Genomic DNA, 15,551 nt, shown 5'->3' with positions numbered 1-15,551 from the left:
GCAAGAAATGTGAATGATCCAAAAAGCAGAATGTCTCACAAGGAATATATTCAGCATATTGTGACCTCCTGCATCTGCACCTGGACAGAGACTATGAGGAATGGGGAAACATTGTGGTATTTAATACATTATAGCCAAAATAAGCTTGTACACCTCCTTCATGACTTCCAGAAGAAAGTTCTGGGCAGAATCTTGGAAGGCAGACTGCACTGTGCAGCAGGACAAACACCTATTCCTAACACTCTGCCACCCATCTATTAGCTACAGAAGGATAATGCCAGTAGGCTCTTCATGACAAATGGAAAAGGGAAATGGCATAGAACTTTTGAGACAAACAAGAGCAATATTTAGGTCTGCCAACACTATTAATGATGCTGAGTTAACTTATTTTTAGACAGCCTGGGAGGTTATCAAAAAAGCACACGCTGAAAAAGTTCTTTCAAAATCACAGACCCAGACATTGCAACTGTGATGACAGCATCCACTTTATGTACAGAGGGAACCAGAACAGATATGAAGAAAGACAAAGCAACATTTTATTTTGATTATTTTATTTTTTTTAATCTTCAAAGTTTTCTGCCTCAAGACAGGAATGCATGATAGATAGAAATGGCTCAAACATCTTCACATGAAACACTCTTAATCATAATTCATTCACAATTATTTTTCTAAAACATCTACAGTTACATAATCCCACCCATTTCCATCCATTATCACAGATTTAATTATTTGTTAAACAGTAGTTGCCAGCAATTGAAAGCTGTAAGGCTTTTTGCATATTAGTAGAGTCTTCTGAACTACACAAGAATATCATAACTCTAACTCTCACTTACATGGCAACCCCAGGTGACAGATGTTCCAAAGAGAAATGTGTTGCTTATGTGGAGTTCATAAAAACAACAGAGCTCTCTGTGCCTCGTTGGCTCTTCTATCCTTTCTCATTAATTAAGATTATTTTCTAAACCTACAGCATATTCCTCATTTGTAACCAAGAACTTCGATGAGCTGACCTTTATCTTCCACTGCTGCTATTTGGCAAATTTGCAAGTCAGGCATACTAGAGCTCTCCAGTAAAACTCTATGTACAGAGCACAGTTTAAACAGATGGGTTGCTTGGAATCCATATCTCCCTCCATCTGAAGGGAACTACTTTGAGGTTCTCTGGAACTGTTGTAAACAAGAGGATATTTTTTTTCTATATATATATATGTGTGTATATATATATTTATATATTTTATATATAAATGTTCTAAATGTCCTTTGGGAGTCCATTTGTTTTTATCTTTCCAAATGATGACTAAATACCTGATCTGTAGCATTTCTCCTGAGAAGATACTAGTAAGGGAATGACAGTTTTGATGCACTTTGGAATGGCACAATCACGTAAACGCTTGCACAATTAAGACTTATGAACTCATCCAAAGTTTCTAAACATGATATTCTAACTAAGAACTAAAATACCAGCACAATGCAGCAAGATAAAAAAGAAAATTCTATGTAATCAAAATATAAACAAGTAATAGGAAATGGATATCTGCCAGTAAATCTATACCTTTTTTAAAGTAGGAAATGTATGCACTTAAGAAAAAAACATAGCTATCTGACAAACTTCGTAAAAAAAGTACTTTCCAAATGCATAACAAATGCCAAGATATCCTGTAACTGGCCAGGTATAGCCACATGAGAGCTGCATGGCTTAGAGCAACCCAGGGAGGGGTGGGGTGGAAATAAAATCACAAAAACAATAGATCAGCAAGTCTAGGAAAAACAACAAAAAAATCACATCATTATCATCATCTAAATTACTGTATAGTTATATCACAACTGCTAAAGAAGCCAGGGGAAAAAACAGAAAGTAGAGATTGCAGTTTAATGATACTTAAGAATTACCTCTAAAAATTCAGAAGAAAATATTATCAACTTACTAATTCTAAGCACCAATTTAATAATTTAAGTTAAATGTATTTATATTTTTCATACTAGGGATGGAGCAAGTTCTGCTTGAAGGCTTAAAGTTTAACTGGAGCCCATCTGACTTCTGTGTTCTTGTCATGCTTCCTCTGCTGTTCACATCAAAGTCACTGTAAAGATTCTCTCAAGTTTCCAACTCTCTAGGCAAGCAATTCCTTGAAGAGACAATTATGTCCTATGGTTTAAGTCAACTTTCAGATAATGAAAAGTGAAACACGCCAGTATTTGGTTAGTCTGCTACTACAGAGTCGGTGAAAATGGAACAGCCGACACCATTCCTCGCCAGGATTTGCCTTAGAACTAGCAGCACCCAGGGCAGACCAACTTTGAACACATCCAGACTCCATGAGGAATTAGTAGTGTTAGAAAATTGCATATGTGTTAGATCAAGAAGGCATTGCCATACAAGTGGCATTGTTACATTATTTTTTCCTCTATTTTTCTCATTAAGAAAAAACAAAGGAAAACAGCCCTATGACGAGCTTTTTGGTTGGTTTTCTCATTCTGTTTGTCTTTGCACCTGGAAAAAGCAGCACAGTGCTCCCCAGCTGGAACAGCTCAGCACTTCCCATCAGCTCAGTTCTTTTAGAAAGCACTTTCACATAGTTAAGGTGGTCTACTTCAGCTAATTCTCAGAGCTAACCTTTTTTCCAGCATGTATTTCATGCCACTTCCTGACAGCAATTTCAGAACTGAAATGGATCTATGGTAATGTCCACTACTAACTGCGACCAGATCTTGCTACAGACCATCAAGCCAGGCCCTTGGGATGGATTCACACGTTGAACTGAAGCTCAGACTAAAAATCTCACTGAAACTCAAAATCTGGAGTGGTCATGAATCTCAGCTACTCTTCCCTATTTGAACCCTCACCCTCGTAATGAAAGCACGCACACCAAGGGAAAATATCAACCTCCTGAGCTGGGAGCGTTAAGACACCGGTGAGTTATCCTGCTGCTCCTCCGTGACCGTGGACTCGCTGTGCTCCTCGCTCAGCTCGTTGGAGGGCTCCTCATAGCTCGGCTCGGCAGGATCCACGCTGCTTCCCTCGCTTTGCTCCTCGCTTTGCTCCTCGCTGGCCTCTGCAGACTGCTCCAGGTTGCTCTCCAAGGAAGCTGGAGAGCTGCCAGTTACGCTCTCGTTTGGGTTCACTTCGTTAAAAGGCTGCGGGAGATGTGCAGGAGGCTGCACAGCGTTCTCACCAGCAGGGATGGGCACTTTGGTGGCACCAATATCCAGCACAATGTCATTTGGTGGCAGAGTTACCTTCTCCACAAGTTTCCACTGAATAATACTCATATCTTTGCCTCCAGTTGAAATCAAGTGACCGTCGCTATGAGTGAAGCTGACATTTGTCACATGACTACTGTGAGCGCTGTATTTGTGACTTGGGGCCTATTGAAAACAAGCAGAAACATACATCACATGTTGACCAGAAGAGCACTCAAAACAGAATATTAAAACTACTACTATTTTTGCTTGGCCCTTCCAGAGAGATCTTCGCTCAAAAAAGAGTAAAGACTTATATTTATATTAGATTTTCCACTGCAATACATCCTCTCTTCTTTGCAACTTGGAACAGATTTGGATCTTTACAGAAAAAGTAATGGACCTAACACTAAGGCCAGCAAACACAAAACATCAAGCCTCATCTCCACAATTTAAGGACAACTATTGACAGTATTTCAGGTATATTGTTTTATATTTATATTATTTTAAACTTTGTATTTTATATGTTAAATTAATGGGAGTTCTTGGTTATAAAATAAATGTTTGCCTGCCAGGTTCCAAAACAACTATGCTGGAAGCAAGGAAAGCTTCAGCAATGTAAACAAGCACATGGACTAGACTGTTCTAGACTTACCTTTGGCTTGGAACAGGGATACTGAAAGAGATGGACTTTACAAAAATCATCAGCAACTGCTATCACTTTTCGGTTATGGGATCTGACAAGGGCATTTATGTCTGTCCCATCTGATCCTTCGGGCCAAACTCCTAGGAAAAAGTACAGCAGATATTTAGTGATGGTAGTTTTGGAAACTAACAGACAATTCACGAACAAAAATAAAATCTATAAAGCTGTGAGAAAATGCAAGATGAGGAAAAGGTAAGACAGAAACTCAACTGGAAAATGGAAGGTGCATTGCATTAAATGTAATTCACATTTTTCTAGTCTAATGCTGCTCCCCCAACTCTGCTCTCCCAAATCCTCAGTTTCAGCCAGGATAACATCTTGGGTTTAACATACGTTTCCTGTTCAAAACCTCAGTCTCCTTTATACCTTGTCTTTAGATTAAGTCTGCTGCTAAAACTGGTAGCTCCTAATACTATCATTCATGCACAGACATTTTAAAAGCAACAGTGATGCTGAAGCATTGGACAAACCCAGGTACTGTACATTATGGTTCTTCTGGTTTAATTGCTTTGCCTTGTATTAGCTCAAAGAAGACAACTGATTGATGATACTCTGCACAAAAACCCAGCCTGTGTGAGTTTCATAGATATAAGTGCTGTCAAGTGCTTAAGTACAATTCAATAGGGTTTTAAGTCAAAAGAATGACACATACGTCTAGACAAAATAACATTTCCTAGATGAAAAACAAACTGGGGACAGGAGAGACTCTAAACAAATTTTTTAAACAAAAAATAAAGACCTTAGATATTCCCATAACAAACCAGATAACTCACATCTAAAAGGAAAGCTGAACAAAAGGTAAGAAAGTGATTGTAAGATACTAATTTAAGCCAAATGTACCATGCTTTTAAGCTCAGACTTGGGTTTCTGATAAGGTCTAGGAGTTAGGAGGAATTTTACCCCCTCAAATTTCACCTCCACCCCAAAAAACTGTGTGTCTGACGGACTGAGAGGAATGTTGATGATCAGATATGAAAATATCTTCTTCCTCCCTTACAGCCATTGACTTCAGTAAAATAAAAACCATGTGCTGTCTACTGTTTTATACAGCCCAAAAAGCCAACTCAGAATTGCCTTATCTTCTTGTTTTTAAGCAAAATGGCAAATAGCATTTAACTTTAAAGCTGTTTTTTCCCATTCTTTAGTGGGTGGAGTAAGAACTTTATTTTCTCTGAAGAGTAACAAAGGCAGCTTGTTGAACTTGTTACAGTGCCAATAAGCTACACTGTAGGTAATTTACTAAATAAAGAAATAAAGTGCTAAGGAAAGTAGTCAGAAACATTTTAGTGTTCTCTCGTCAATGAAATCAAAGTAAAAAATGTACACTATTTAAGAATTTTCAAGTACTTCAACATGAATGAATTTTATCTTTTCTCATTCTTTCTATATATGAAATACTGTCATCATGTGGGAGTAATAAATGCCTGAAGTTTCACCTACCACCTTAGGCAGGCAGACTTTGACAAAGAACTATGCAATTTCCTCTTCTTTTTAATTTCCTCTTCTTTTTAATTTAAGATTAAAAGGACTAATATTCAAGATTGAAGCTTTTATTAAACATCTTTTATGTTCACAAAGTCCTTTAGCAGCTCCAAAGGTAAGGCAACCCTTTGTCATAAGACAGCAGGATTTGCTTTCAATGCATCAGGCAAACATGAAAAAATCCAAGACATTAACATGACTGAGTCTTGAGAGTTCTTAATGTAACTGCAAAAATTCTTAATAACTGTAAAAATAAGAAAAACCCCTAAAATAATAGGACATTGTCATGAGGCACTACAGCAGCACTTCAATTTTAACAAATTCTGCTAGACAGCAGTAAGCCTCTCAAAAGAATCTGTTCAGACAAAAGTGTGGGAAATGTGCAGCAAACCAGAGAGCGACTTCGAGTGCTTGGGGTGTAGAGTGATGATACTGCTGAGCCAATAGAAACAGCAACTGCCAAAAGGAGTGATAATATTCTCATCCAAACCACACATTTCCATTCTTTTCTCTCTGCTGACAATAGTGTAATGCCTGATCTTATGGCACACTACTCACAGAGATGAATTGTAAGACACATACACCCAAAAGCCCAAATCCCACAGACTTAACCCTCTCTCCTGAACAGCAGTGAGCAGCCCCTGGCTTGCTTGGATCCCTGAGCCAGCTGACTCTCAGGTCAAAGCCAGACTAGGAAATATCTGATAGGTTGGCTTAGCTGCACTGTCTGATTTAATGGGAAAATACTTGCCTTTGTCTGAGGCCAAACCATAATTTTAAGTTTCTGCAAAGAGTGTCAGACTAGCAGACACTACAAAATTAGGGCTTGATGAATCTTGGCTACAAGTTTAAATATATTCTGTTCTGCCCCAGAATTATCTGCTTTATCTCCTTCATTCCCAGGTCCTCTGGCACACTGAAGATTTTGAGAGCAGTTGAGACTAATTAAACTTAATTCAGAGTGGTTAAAGTTTGTATTAATCCAAAAGAGAATGCAGGCAGGATGAGGAGACTTTTCCAATTTTGAAAGCAAAAAGTAAAATGGTTTCTCAGAACAGTGGTTATGGGAGCTGCTCATGTCCAGCCTGGCCCCAGTCACTAGTAGCAGCTTCTATCTAACAGCTGTTAAAAAGACAAAGCCAGTGGTCTAGGTAACAAGCTCTTTCTGCACTCCCACATCTCACCTCCTTAGGTCAGGAGTAAAGGACACTTCTGGGAAAGCCCTGGGATTCAGAGAGCTGCTCCCCTTATTCTGTCTGCTCTACCACCCAATGTAGTGGTAAAAGTTCAGCAGCAACAGAGTCTGCTATCTCCATGTTTCTGGAAGATTTTAGTACTCTGCAAAAAAATGTAAAATGTTTCAGCTCCAAGCCTACTCCAGAGGGAATATGCAGTCCTTACACAGTTTTCCTTGCTCCTGGAGAAAGACATATTAGCATCAGAGTTTTGCTTTTCAGTTACTGTAGCATCTCCTGAATCTTCTGACACTCTATTTCAAAAAGAGCTTTTGTGCTGCACTATTACTTCTGTCACAGCAGCAAAGCCAGTGAGGAAATGACTGCTATGGTCCAATTCCTTGTAAGCATAGGCTTAGGTGAACAGAGCATCAGAAGGATACCCCCAGCCACCTTCTGCTTCTCCCAGACAGACTGAATAAAAACACCTACAAATACACAATCTGGTTCACAGTTGTCAGGTTAATGGAAGTCAGTATTTTCATCAAGCTAGCCATAAGCAACAGCACTCAGCTCCAGAAAGAGAATGCTCCTGGTTATTTGTGCTACCTGCCTCAAGCTCCAGAGAACTCAGATACATTCATGCAGTCTACCAACTAGTCAGCTTCCTTCTCTGATCTCTTTATTTTTCCTGTTCTGTTTCAGATCTTTAGTATCTGTAAAGGAAATCATACCTGGTTATTAAGCACCAAATGCCTTCCACCCAACCAATATGCCACACAAGTGTGTCAGTGTTAGCCCTCACTTTGAGTTTACTTGCTAGTTAAGCACATGACAGCCCTTAAAATACGCATGAGAGATGTCAGAAGCTACAGAAAGGACTCACACTTCATTGATTTTCTCCTACCCTGCACGTAAACTGGTATTCAAAGTTGAACTCCTAGTAGCTGTGAAGAGAAGATTTGTAGACCTAATCCTCACCTCTAAAGAATTTGCTGATTTACTTGCTTTTAGCATTTCTACCAAAATGAAGACCAAAGGTAGGTGCCTGAGCTCAGTGGTGCAAGAGGAATGTTCAGCACCCTGCTCACACAACTTCACTGAGAGGCTGATCCTTACTTTTAAACCCCTCACGGAGGGGCTCCTCATTTATGGGCAACAGAGCAGCCTTCAGGAACAGCAATTTGAACGGCTTTGCCAGAGTCTAAAAGAGTACTATTAAAGGCAGATCTGTCAGCTATGTAAATTGTTTTTGTACATTTTAAAAATAAACTACTAGGCAAAAATTTGTTTAATGTTTAAAGCATTTTTATTCTTTACAGAGTATATCACTCACCTTTGACTACAGGTATCGAAGTGCTGTCATGATTTTAATTTATGAACTATAACCTACACTCATACATTCTTTATTAGCTGTCTCAAAACAAGGTAAGCAAAGGAGAATGCACATGTGCCACATGAGCACTGTAAAATATAAGCTTTTTGCTTCAGAGCCTCCAAAATTGGTAGCCTAAAATGACAGTGGGAAAGTCAACCCCCAAACTTCAAGAACAATAGAAATCAATTGTACGTTGTCGATAGAATACTTGGTGCTCTTTATCACAGACAAATATTGTGGTCAGTCACTTTGGTCTGTGATCTCAACACCATCCTTAATAATTATTAACAGTGTACTTCTAGTGACAAATTGAAGCAAACAAAAACACAAAAAGCACAGTGCTAGTAGCTTAAAAGCAAGTTAAACAGTGCTTACCAAACACCTGGAAGCCTAGCACACAAGTGTACGTTGTCCAATCTATATCCTTACAGTCAGAACGATTCCTGATGAGCTTACAGCCACTTGGAATGTCCCCTGTAATAAAAGAGTGAATGACGAGTTATGCAATGCAAAATTACATTTACATACATGCTCTTTAAAGAGATGCTAACACAGTAAAAAAATGAACCTTAAATCCAAGCTGGAATTACACTGTAGAGGCAAAGACAGACCAGCACCTTATCAAATTCCAGATACTTGAAGCTTTACTTGGTTTTTATGAGTCATATTTGTTTCTCATTTCCCTCTTCTGATAGCATAACCTCAAGAACACTTCCCTGCAGCTTGAGTACCCGACGACTAACTCTACAAAATGCTTTAAAAGAGTCTGTAATACAGTAATTTCTTCTTTCTACCAGCTCCACTGATGTGCTAAAATTCAATAAATCATTGAGGAAGCTGTGCTTTTAAAACTGTGAGCAACTACTGCCAGAGAAGCCTTAGACTGTTCTTTAACTTTTAACTAGAATAGAAAAGGAAAGATTGTCTTGCGATACGCCAAGTCAGTAACAATGGGTCACAGTTCTTTTCTTCCCTATACATGAAATTATAAGCACCAACACTTCCTTTTGATAGACTGCACTATCTAGACTTGAAACCTAAGTTGTGACAGGCAGAAAAAACTTGCTAAGGTGACAGACATTTATAAACTGCTAGCTATTCTTGCCTGTACAGGGAAAAACTACTATCCTCTTAGGTCTAGTTAAAGCCATAGGAAGAGAAGAATATAAAAACCAATTTAAAAACAGACTGAGATACACTAATTATGTTGATCCTCAGGCATAACCACTTTTTATTACATTCACATTTTCACATATTAAAAAAAGACAAGCACAAAAACATTATTACCAGTAACTCATTAAAGTAGCATTACTGCTTTTCTTAGTTTTCACCACCACCAGCCAAGATAAAGTTTCAAACAAGAAACCCCAGAAGAGAACTGTGGCACAGGCCCACTGATTTGGTTCCCCCAAAATAACTGGTATTGTTGACACTAATTAGACAACTGTATATATTATTTTCAATCTACAGAACTTTTGGCCAACATCAAAATGTAGAGCCACTTGTTCTGTAAATTCTATGCTGTTAAACTGATTTATGACCTTGTGAAGAAGTAAGCTATATTTGGCATTGCCATTAGGTAATGCACAGCTCTGAATAACATCAAGATATCAGGTTACACAAGTTCAAATCGGTCCCTTTGTCAGTAAGCATTTTGTACAGTCCTGATCAAACACACTTTTCTAAATATTCTGACAGCTAATACATATTTCTGTTTCCAGTGTATTTAATTTCATACTTACAGTATAGTATTTCATAGTCTCCTGAGTTTGACATTATATACTTGTTGTCCGGGGACCAGTCAAGGTGTGTAATATAGCTGGAATGTCCCTGAAGAAGAACGAAGTAACACCAGTGTGAAACACTTAATTTTAACTTGGAGTGAAGCAGAAGTTGCACCCACAGATGGGACAGCTAAGAGCAAAAGAAAACCACCTTCCCATCCTCCCCAGGTCTGCTGCAATTCACTTGTGCTCCTTTAAAGGCTCCTTACTCACAGCACCACGCTGGCTAACAGCTAAACAAATGCAGGCTGGGCATTGTGCCTCTCCCACCCTCTCCTGTAAATCCTGGCCCTCTTGCTCTCCAGAATGATTTACTCCTAGAAGGCATGATGCTAAAATATGGATGAACTCTAATTTATACTGGAATCAGGAACATGCACATTGCTACTAATTGAGAAAAGAAAGTAACTTGCACAGGATCAGTTTTAGAGCCTAACAAAAATGACAGATACAGCTCTTTTTATTTCTCTGTCCATTTAAAGTAACTTCCATTAAATGCACGCTCATGCAAATAGCCCTTGCTTATCCTAAAAACTCGGCATACCTTGGTTAACAACCACCATGTAGAAGCACAATATCATGGACTGGTGTTACAAGAATACACTTCTAAGCTTGTTTCTGCTGTGCTTCTTGCCTGCACCGTGTCAGTGCCAGCTTTGAAAGGTATCTGCCCTATAAGCACTGGGTCATCTATATTAAGAATCAAAACCCTTTGGTCTAGTTGTTTAGTTATCACCACCAAGAGCACACTGAGGGTTAAACGCCTGGCTTTGATTTTGAGGAAGAAAATAAATGCAGCCGGACAGAGTATTTATTCTCTGCACAAACTTTTTTTGAGGGAAGGAATAATAATAATAGTAATAATAAAGCTATGAAAGACTCCAGAGAAGCCACAAATTTATATAAGGTAGGAATCATGGGTAGCAAATTAATAAAAATGACATCCATGTCACTCTTCCTCTTCTACCCTTCCATTTCTTCTCACAGCTCCTTTTCCCCTTGTAAGACCATCTATTTTCTCCCCTTCATATTCATTCTGCCAGGCAACAAAATGCTACATTCTTGACTGACCATTCATGTCAGATGTCCATTCATGACCCTCCCTCAGTGGGCATTATGAACAAGGTGTCCCTCAGCCCCCCACAGATGTCTTGGCCCACCTTGCAGCAGCCATGCCAGGGCCATGCAGAAGCTCTGCACTGGCTGCTGTGCCACCCACCACACCAACTTCTTCCACAGAAAACTCTAAGAGATCCTGATTGCTTCCAGAATTACAGTAGAAATATATCCATGTCCTGTCTCCCTATTCCCAGGTCTTCTGTAAGAGACTAGAAAAACATTTATGGGAAAGGCTGGCCTTTATGATTTGTTTACTTAAGAAGTAGTCTCTGCCTCAAGCAGAGGAACTGTGTATTGACATAACTGCTTTGCAGTCATGGGTGAGACATATGATACTGACACGCAAACCTGGTATTTAAAAAAAAAAGTGAACAATTGGCTAGGATTTTTTCTCCCCCCCTTATTTTCCAAGTCTTCCAATTTGCAATCGAACTCCAACATGGAAAAGAATTGGTCAGTCATTTACTAAATCCTGCCAGACATTTGGCAGCTGTTAAAATTCCTGGGGGTGGTGGGGGGAGGGAACAAAGCAATTGGCCAGGGGGCTCCAGGCTACAAAATCCCTTCAGGCAAGCGATCACCAAATGATGAACTGGAACACAACATTGTTATCATATTTGCAATAGGAGGATCCCATTTTCTATTAAAATCTTTCTTTGGTAGTTGCCCACTGATAAGGCAACATTTTACTCTCTGCTTTTCTGTACCTTTATATACAATGAATGCAATTATTCATATTATCACGGGCTAAGAAGACTATCCGACTAAATGGAAACTCTTTCTTCCACTGGCAGTGTTTATCTGTTTCAGACTTCAGTGGTGCAAGGTTCAAAATGCCCACAGGCCCTAGGACAGGCACACTAATAATTTCAGGTTAAGTCCAGTGTACCAAACACTTCAGCATGGCTGCCCATGGAGCTTCCAGCCCACAGCCCTCCCAGTAACTGCACAGCACTTGCCCCTCTTTTGCTAAGATATCTCTGATGTTAGGCAAACAGATGCAGCACCAGCTAGCCAGGAACTACTGACATGCTGGAAGTTCACACCCAGCCCATACCTTCACACTGCTGACTGCATAGCTGGAGCCCTTAAAAAACAGCTGCACTAGTCAAAATGGTTGTTTTGGCTCATCTGAAGCTCTGATCACAGCCAACACTATCCCTTGCTGTGGAAACAGCCCACAGGTCACAGACTTGCCACTCTAGCAGAAGAAGAATGCCTGGTTGTGACTGAGAGGGGATATAAATTCACAGCAGGCATACAGCCCTCATGCACCAGCTAATGCTGGTTCAGTAGATAAAATCCTTCTAAAAGAATTCAAATAATGTATTCAAGCTGGAAGAAACAACCAGAAGTTGACTACCAGCAGGACTGAGTCATACTACTTGGAGGTCACCCGTGAGGCTACTGAATGACAGAATGCCAGAAGGATGCAGTGCCAGGAGAGTGCTCCTGGTCCCGAGCATGTCTGGGTGTCTCCCTGCTTAGCATCAAACTGGTATGGACCCTCCAGGGTGCTGGCAGGCAGCACGGGGGAGGCGCAGAGCAAGTGAAATCGGATCGGCAGCCTCGCAGTGAGCTCCGGGCAGCTCCACATCGCTGCGTTCTGCACCGCCTGGGAGGGGCAGGCAGCTCAGCCCCGACACAAACCATGCTGCTGATTTTGTATTCCACATGCAGTCACTCACGCTGAAAGGAAAAGGATTACAGAAATCTGCTTTGAAGCTTTGACATTTCTGCCTGCGTATAACAATGCTCAATTCTCCCACACCAATTTTTACAAACCCCTTTCCTGCCAAGGCAGTGGGATAGAGCGACATCCAGATGTTGGTTTAAATTACTATATGCTCTCTCCCAATACATAGGATATACAGAAATAAATGATCTCATACATCTTCAAAGAGCTCACAGAGACTCTGAAATTCATTGCAAGCTAAATATTATGTATGTTAGGATTAGCCATCTCCAAGTGATTTTATATTCTATGGTTAAAAAAGTAAGTGATGTGGTGAAATGCTGTATTGAGGTGCAAATATCCACTGCCTTCACCACCAGCCCCATTGGGGCCCTGCTCTGAGCTCCCTGTGGGCTCTGCCCTTTCCTCACTGCATGAGCTCAGGCAGGGATGGGGCAAACCCAGTGCTGCTGCCTGACCTGGCAGCCCTGTGCCCCCTACAACAGCTGCACACAGAAATGTCTAGCAGCACAGAAATGTGTCACATTTCAAAGGTGAACCTATTTTTGTGATATAATTTGCAAATCCCCTTAAGTTTCATTTGTTCTTTATGTAAATATTTCCACTAACCTAAAAAGAACTTCAGGACAGAATGTTAGCTAACATGAAAAAATAGTACGTCTGTTTAGCACTGGGACAACCTCACCTAAGTGTTAACAATAACAAACTTCACTACTTGTTCTACATGTAGCTCTATTTACCCTGGGCCACATACCTCCGTTTTAAATTTTGTAGTAACAACTACAACTGAAAACAATACGTATTTGCAACCTCCAAAAGTACATGGTGTAATGTAGTTACACAACTCTTATGTTATGTTTGTCAAAGGAGTACTTTATCAATGGGAGGAAAATACCCCCAAACAAATGTAGTATTTTCCTTGAACAAGTTTCAGCATATAGGTTCAAGGCATTTCTCCATCTTGCTGCTAATTTCCCATTTTAGAGAGAACAGGCAATAGTCTGATAAATTAGTCCTATATGATGCAGTACTCATCAGAGACTGAAGTTTAAAATCAATCAAATGCTGAAAAAGATAGAACCAAAAGGGAAAAGCATCATTCTGGAGAGGGTTTCACTGCTTAACATCTTAGTGTATGTATAACATCAAAATGCAAGAACTGATGGTTATATATGCTCCAAAACTTACAGTGCATTTTCCATATCTGCTATACTTTCTTCCATTTTCTGTTACTACGTAGAGGTAAATAAAGTTGTCATGGGATCCAACTGCAAGTAAGGTGCCATCTACAACATAGAATATTTGATACAAATAAATAGAATGTTTGTTTTGTGCATTTTAATTATTTCAGATTTAACGCTAAGACAATAGTTTCAGTTAAACTACTGCTTATGAATTGTTCTGGAGGATTCATAACTGTTTACATTATGCTGCTTTTCAGCCGCATCTGTTTACTTTGTGGGTATGTTTTTTGGACATGTTCTTTCACTTCTGCTTTTTTTTAGAATAAGTGTTCAGTGGACAGGATATAACCCCTCAGACTGCACCGGATTTCTGAAAGTTGTTGGCAGCAGGCAGACTTGAGTTTTATGCATCCTAAAAATGCAGAAGAATATTTGCTGTACAGATAATTTAACTTTGGAGGTGTGGACTGCATATAAATCAGCACTAAATTTCTACAGATATGGAACATTCAAACATCATAAGCATTTTTCTATTCTACGTTGTCTCCTTTTAAAACAACTATGGCGACAAAGAGCTACCATGAATCACAAACACCTCTAGTGTCAATGAACATCAGTGATTTAAAATAAATTGCTATGCTTGGCACATGTGGCAGCAGCAGAGGAACATTTTGCTCACTGATGTGGCATGTGAGCCAAAAGCAAACAAGAAAATGATTTACAAGGATGTTCTTCCATCCTGTTTTAACAGAGAGGAGTCAGCCTCTGACGATTTGTCACGTCACGTCTGAAGAGGAGACTCGACACTGGTTTGGACTCCATGTAATCCCAGAGCAAACACTCAACAAACAGCTCTGACTTCCAGACCAACACAAGCTTAGTTGTATGTGTTTGCATTAATAAACTTGAAAACTATCAAAAAAGGATATTAAAATATCACTGAAATATTAAGCTTTTTACAGACTTTTCTGTTAACTTGTCAACTATTTAGTTGAGAACCTTTTTTTTTTGTGTGCAAAGCTAACACTTATAAACAGCAGAGTTTAACATGAAGAAAAGGCTGAGAAAGGTGACGGTGATGTTTGCAGTTACAAAACTCCAGGATTTAGCACACAAACAAATCTGCAAGCAAATCCTTAGTTACATATTAAACATCTGAAACAACCTTTTGAAAGCTGTGCGTTTTCTAATGCCTGAGGAGTAGTTTAACACCATTTAACAGAATACCCACCTGGTTTGTCAGAAATATTGTGACTGTACAAGTCTGCCTACCTACTGAGTAGCGCATCACTGAAAGCTGTTCGTTGCCATCAGTGTGTATTGAAACCAGATCCCTCGTTTCTGCATCCAAAACAAACCACCTAGAGTGAGAAGAATTCCAGTAAGTATCACTTCCACTAAACAAAAAAACAAGCAAATGAGCCACAATCACTGCCTGCCTTCATATTTTTATGCTAGCCCCTCAAGGGCAGCATAGAGAACATCTGTTTCTAATGGAACACTTTTCTGGTTCACAAAGCAATATGAGTTTCAGTGAACAATATATAAAAGATCTAAATACCATTCAATTTTTCTCCTTCCCTGAACACTGTAATGATCACCAAAATGTCTACTGGACAATAAACATGCCACCAAACAGATAATATGACTGCATCTTATCAACATTAAGCCTTAAGGCTACAGCTGAATTTCAATCTACTTCTTCCCTATTTTGAAGATAAGTTTTGATATAAAAACTGATCCTTCCATTTTTCTAAATCAAAGTTAAAAAAAATAGAAGTAGTAGGTGAAAGTGGAAAACATTTCCATACTCATTGTAAACACAATAATATGCTAGTTTGATATTT

The 15,551-nt window shown here is 39.4% G+C and overlaps 1 protein-coding gene across 6 annotated transcripts in view; it reads right to left on the bottom strand.

Annotated features, from left to right (window-relative positions):
- Positions 1-534: 534 nt before the first annotated feature.
- Positions 535-15,551, bottom strand: part of EML4 (EMAP like 4) — a 151,711-nt gene continuing 136,694 nt past the window's right edge. For all 6 annotated transcript variants that reach the window (XM_085054949.1, XM_085054950.1, XM_085054946.1 and 3 more), the window contains 6 exons: positions 14,977-15,065; positions 13,709-13,806; positions 9,664-9,751; positions 8,297-8,395; positions 3,836-3,966; positions 535-3,366 (listed from right to left, as the gene is read on the bottom strand). In XM_085054949.1, coding sequence (XP_084911075.1) covers positions 2,902-3,366; positions 3,836-3,966; positions 8,297-8,395; positions 9,664-9,751; positions 13,709-13,806; positions 14,977-15,065 — 970 coding nt within the window. In that variant the 3' untranslated portion in view covers positions 535-2,901. The remainder of the gene's footprint in view (positions 3,367-3,835; positions 3,967-8,296; positions 8,396-9,663; positions 9,752-13,708; positions 13,807-14,976; positions 15,066-15,551) is intronic.

This window comes from Lichenostomus cassidix, chromosome 3 (assembly GCF_008360975.1).
Source record: "Lichenostomus cassidix isolate B80296 chromosome 3, HeHo_3.0, whole genome shotgun sequence".
In the NCBI taxonomy this organism is placed as follows: Eukaryota; Metazoa; Chordata; class Aves; order Passeriformes; family Meliphagidae; genus Lichenostomus; species Lichenostomus cassidix.
Note: the sequence above shows the minus strand (reverse complement) of the source record. Positions and strands in the feature narration are given on the sequence as shown.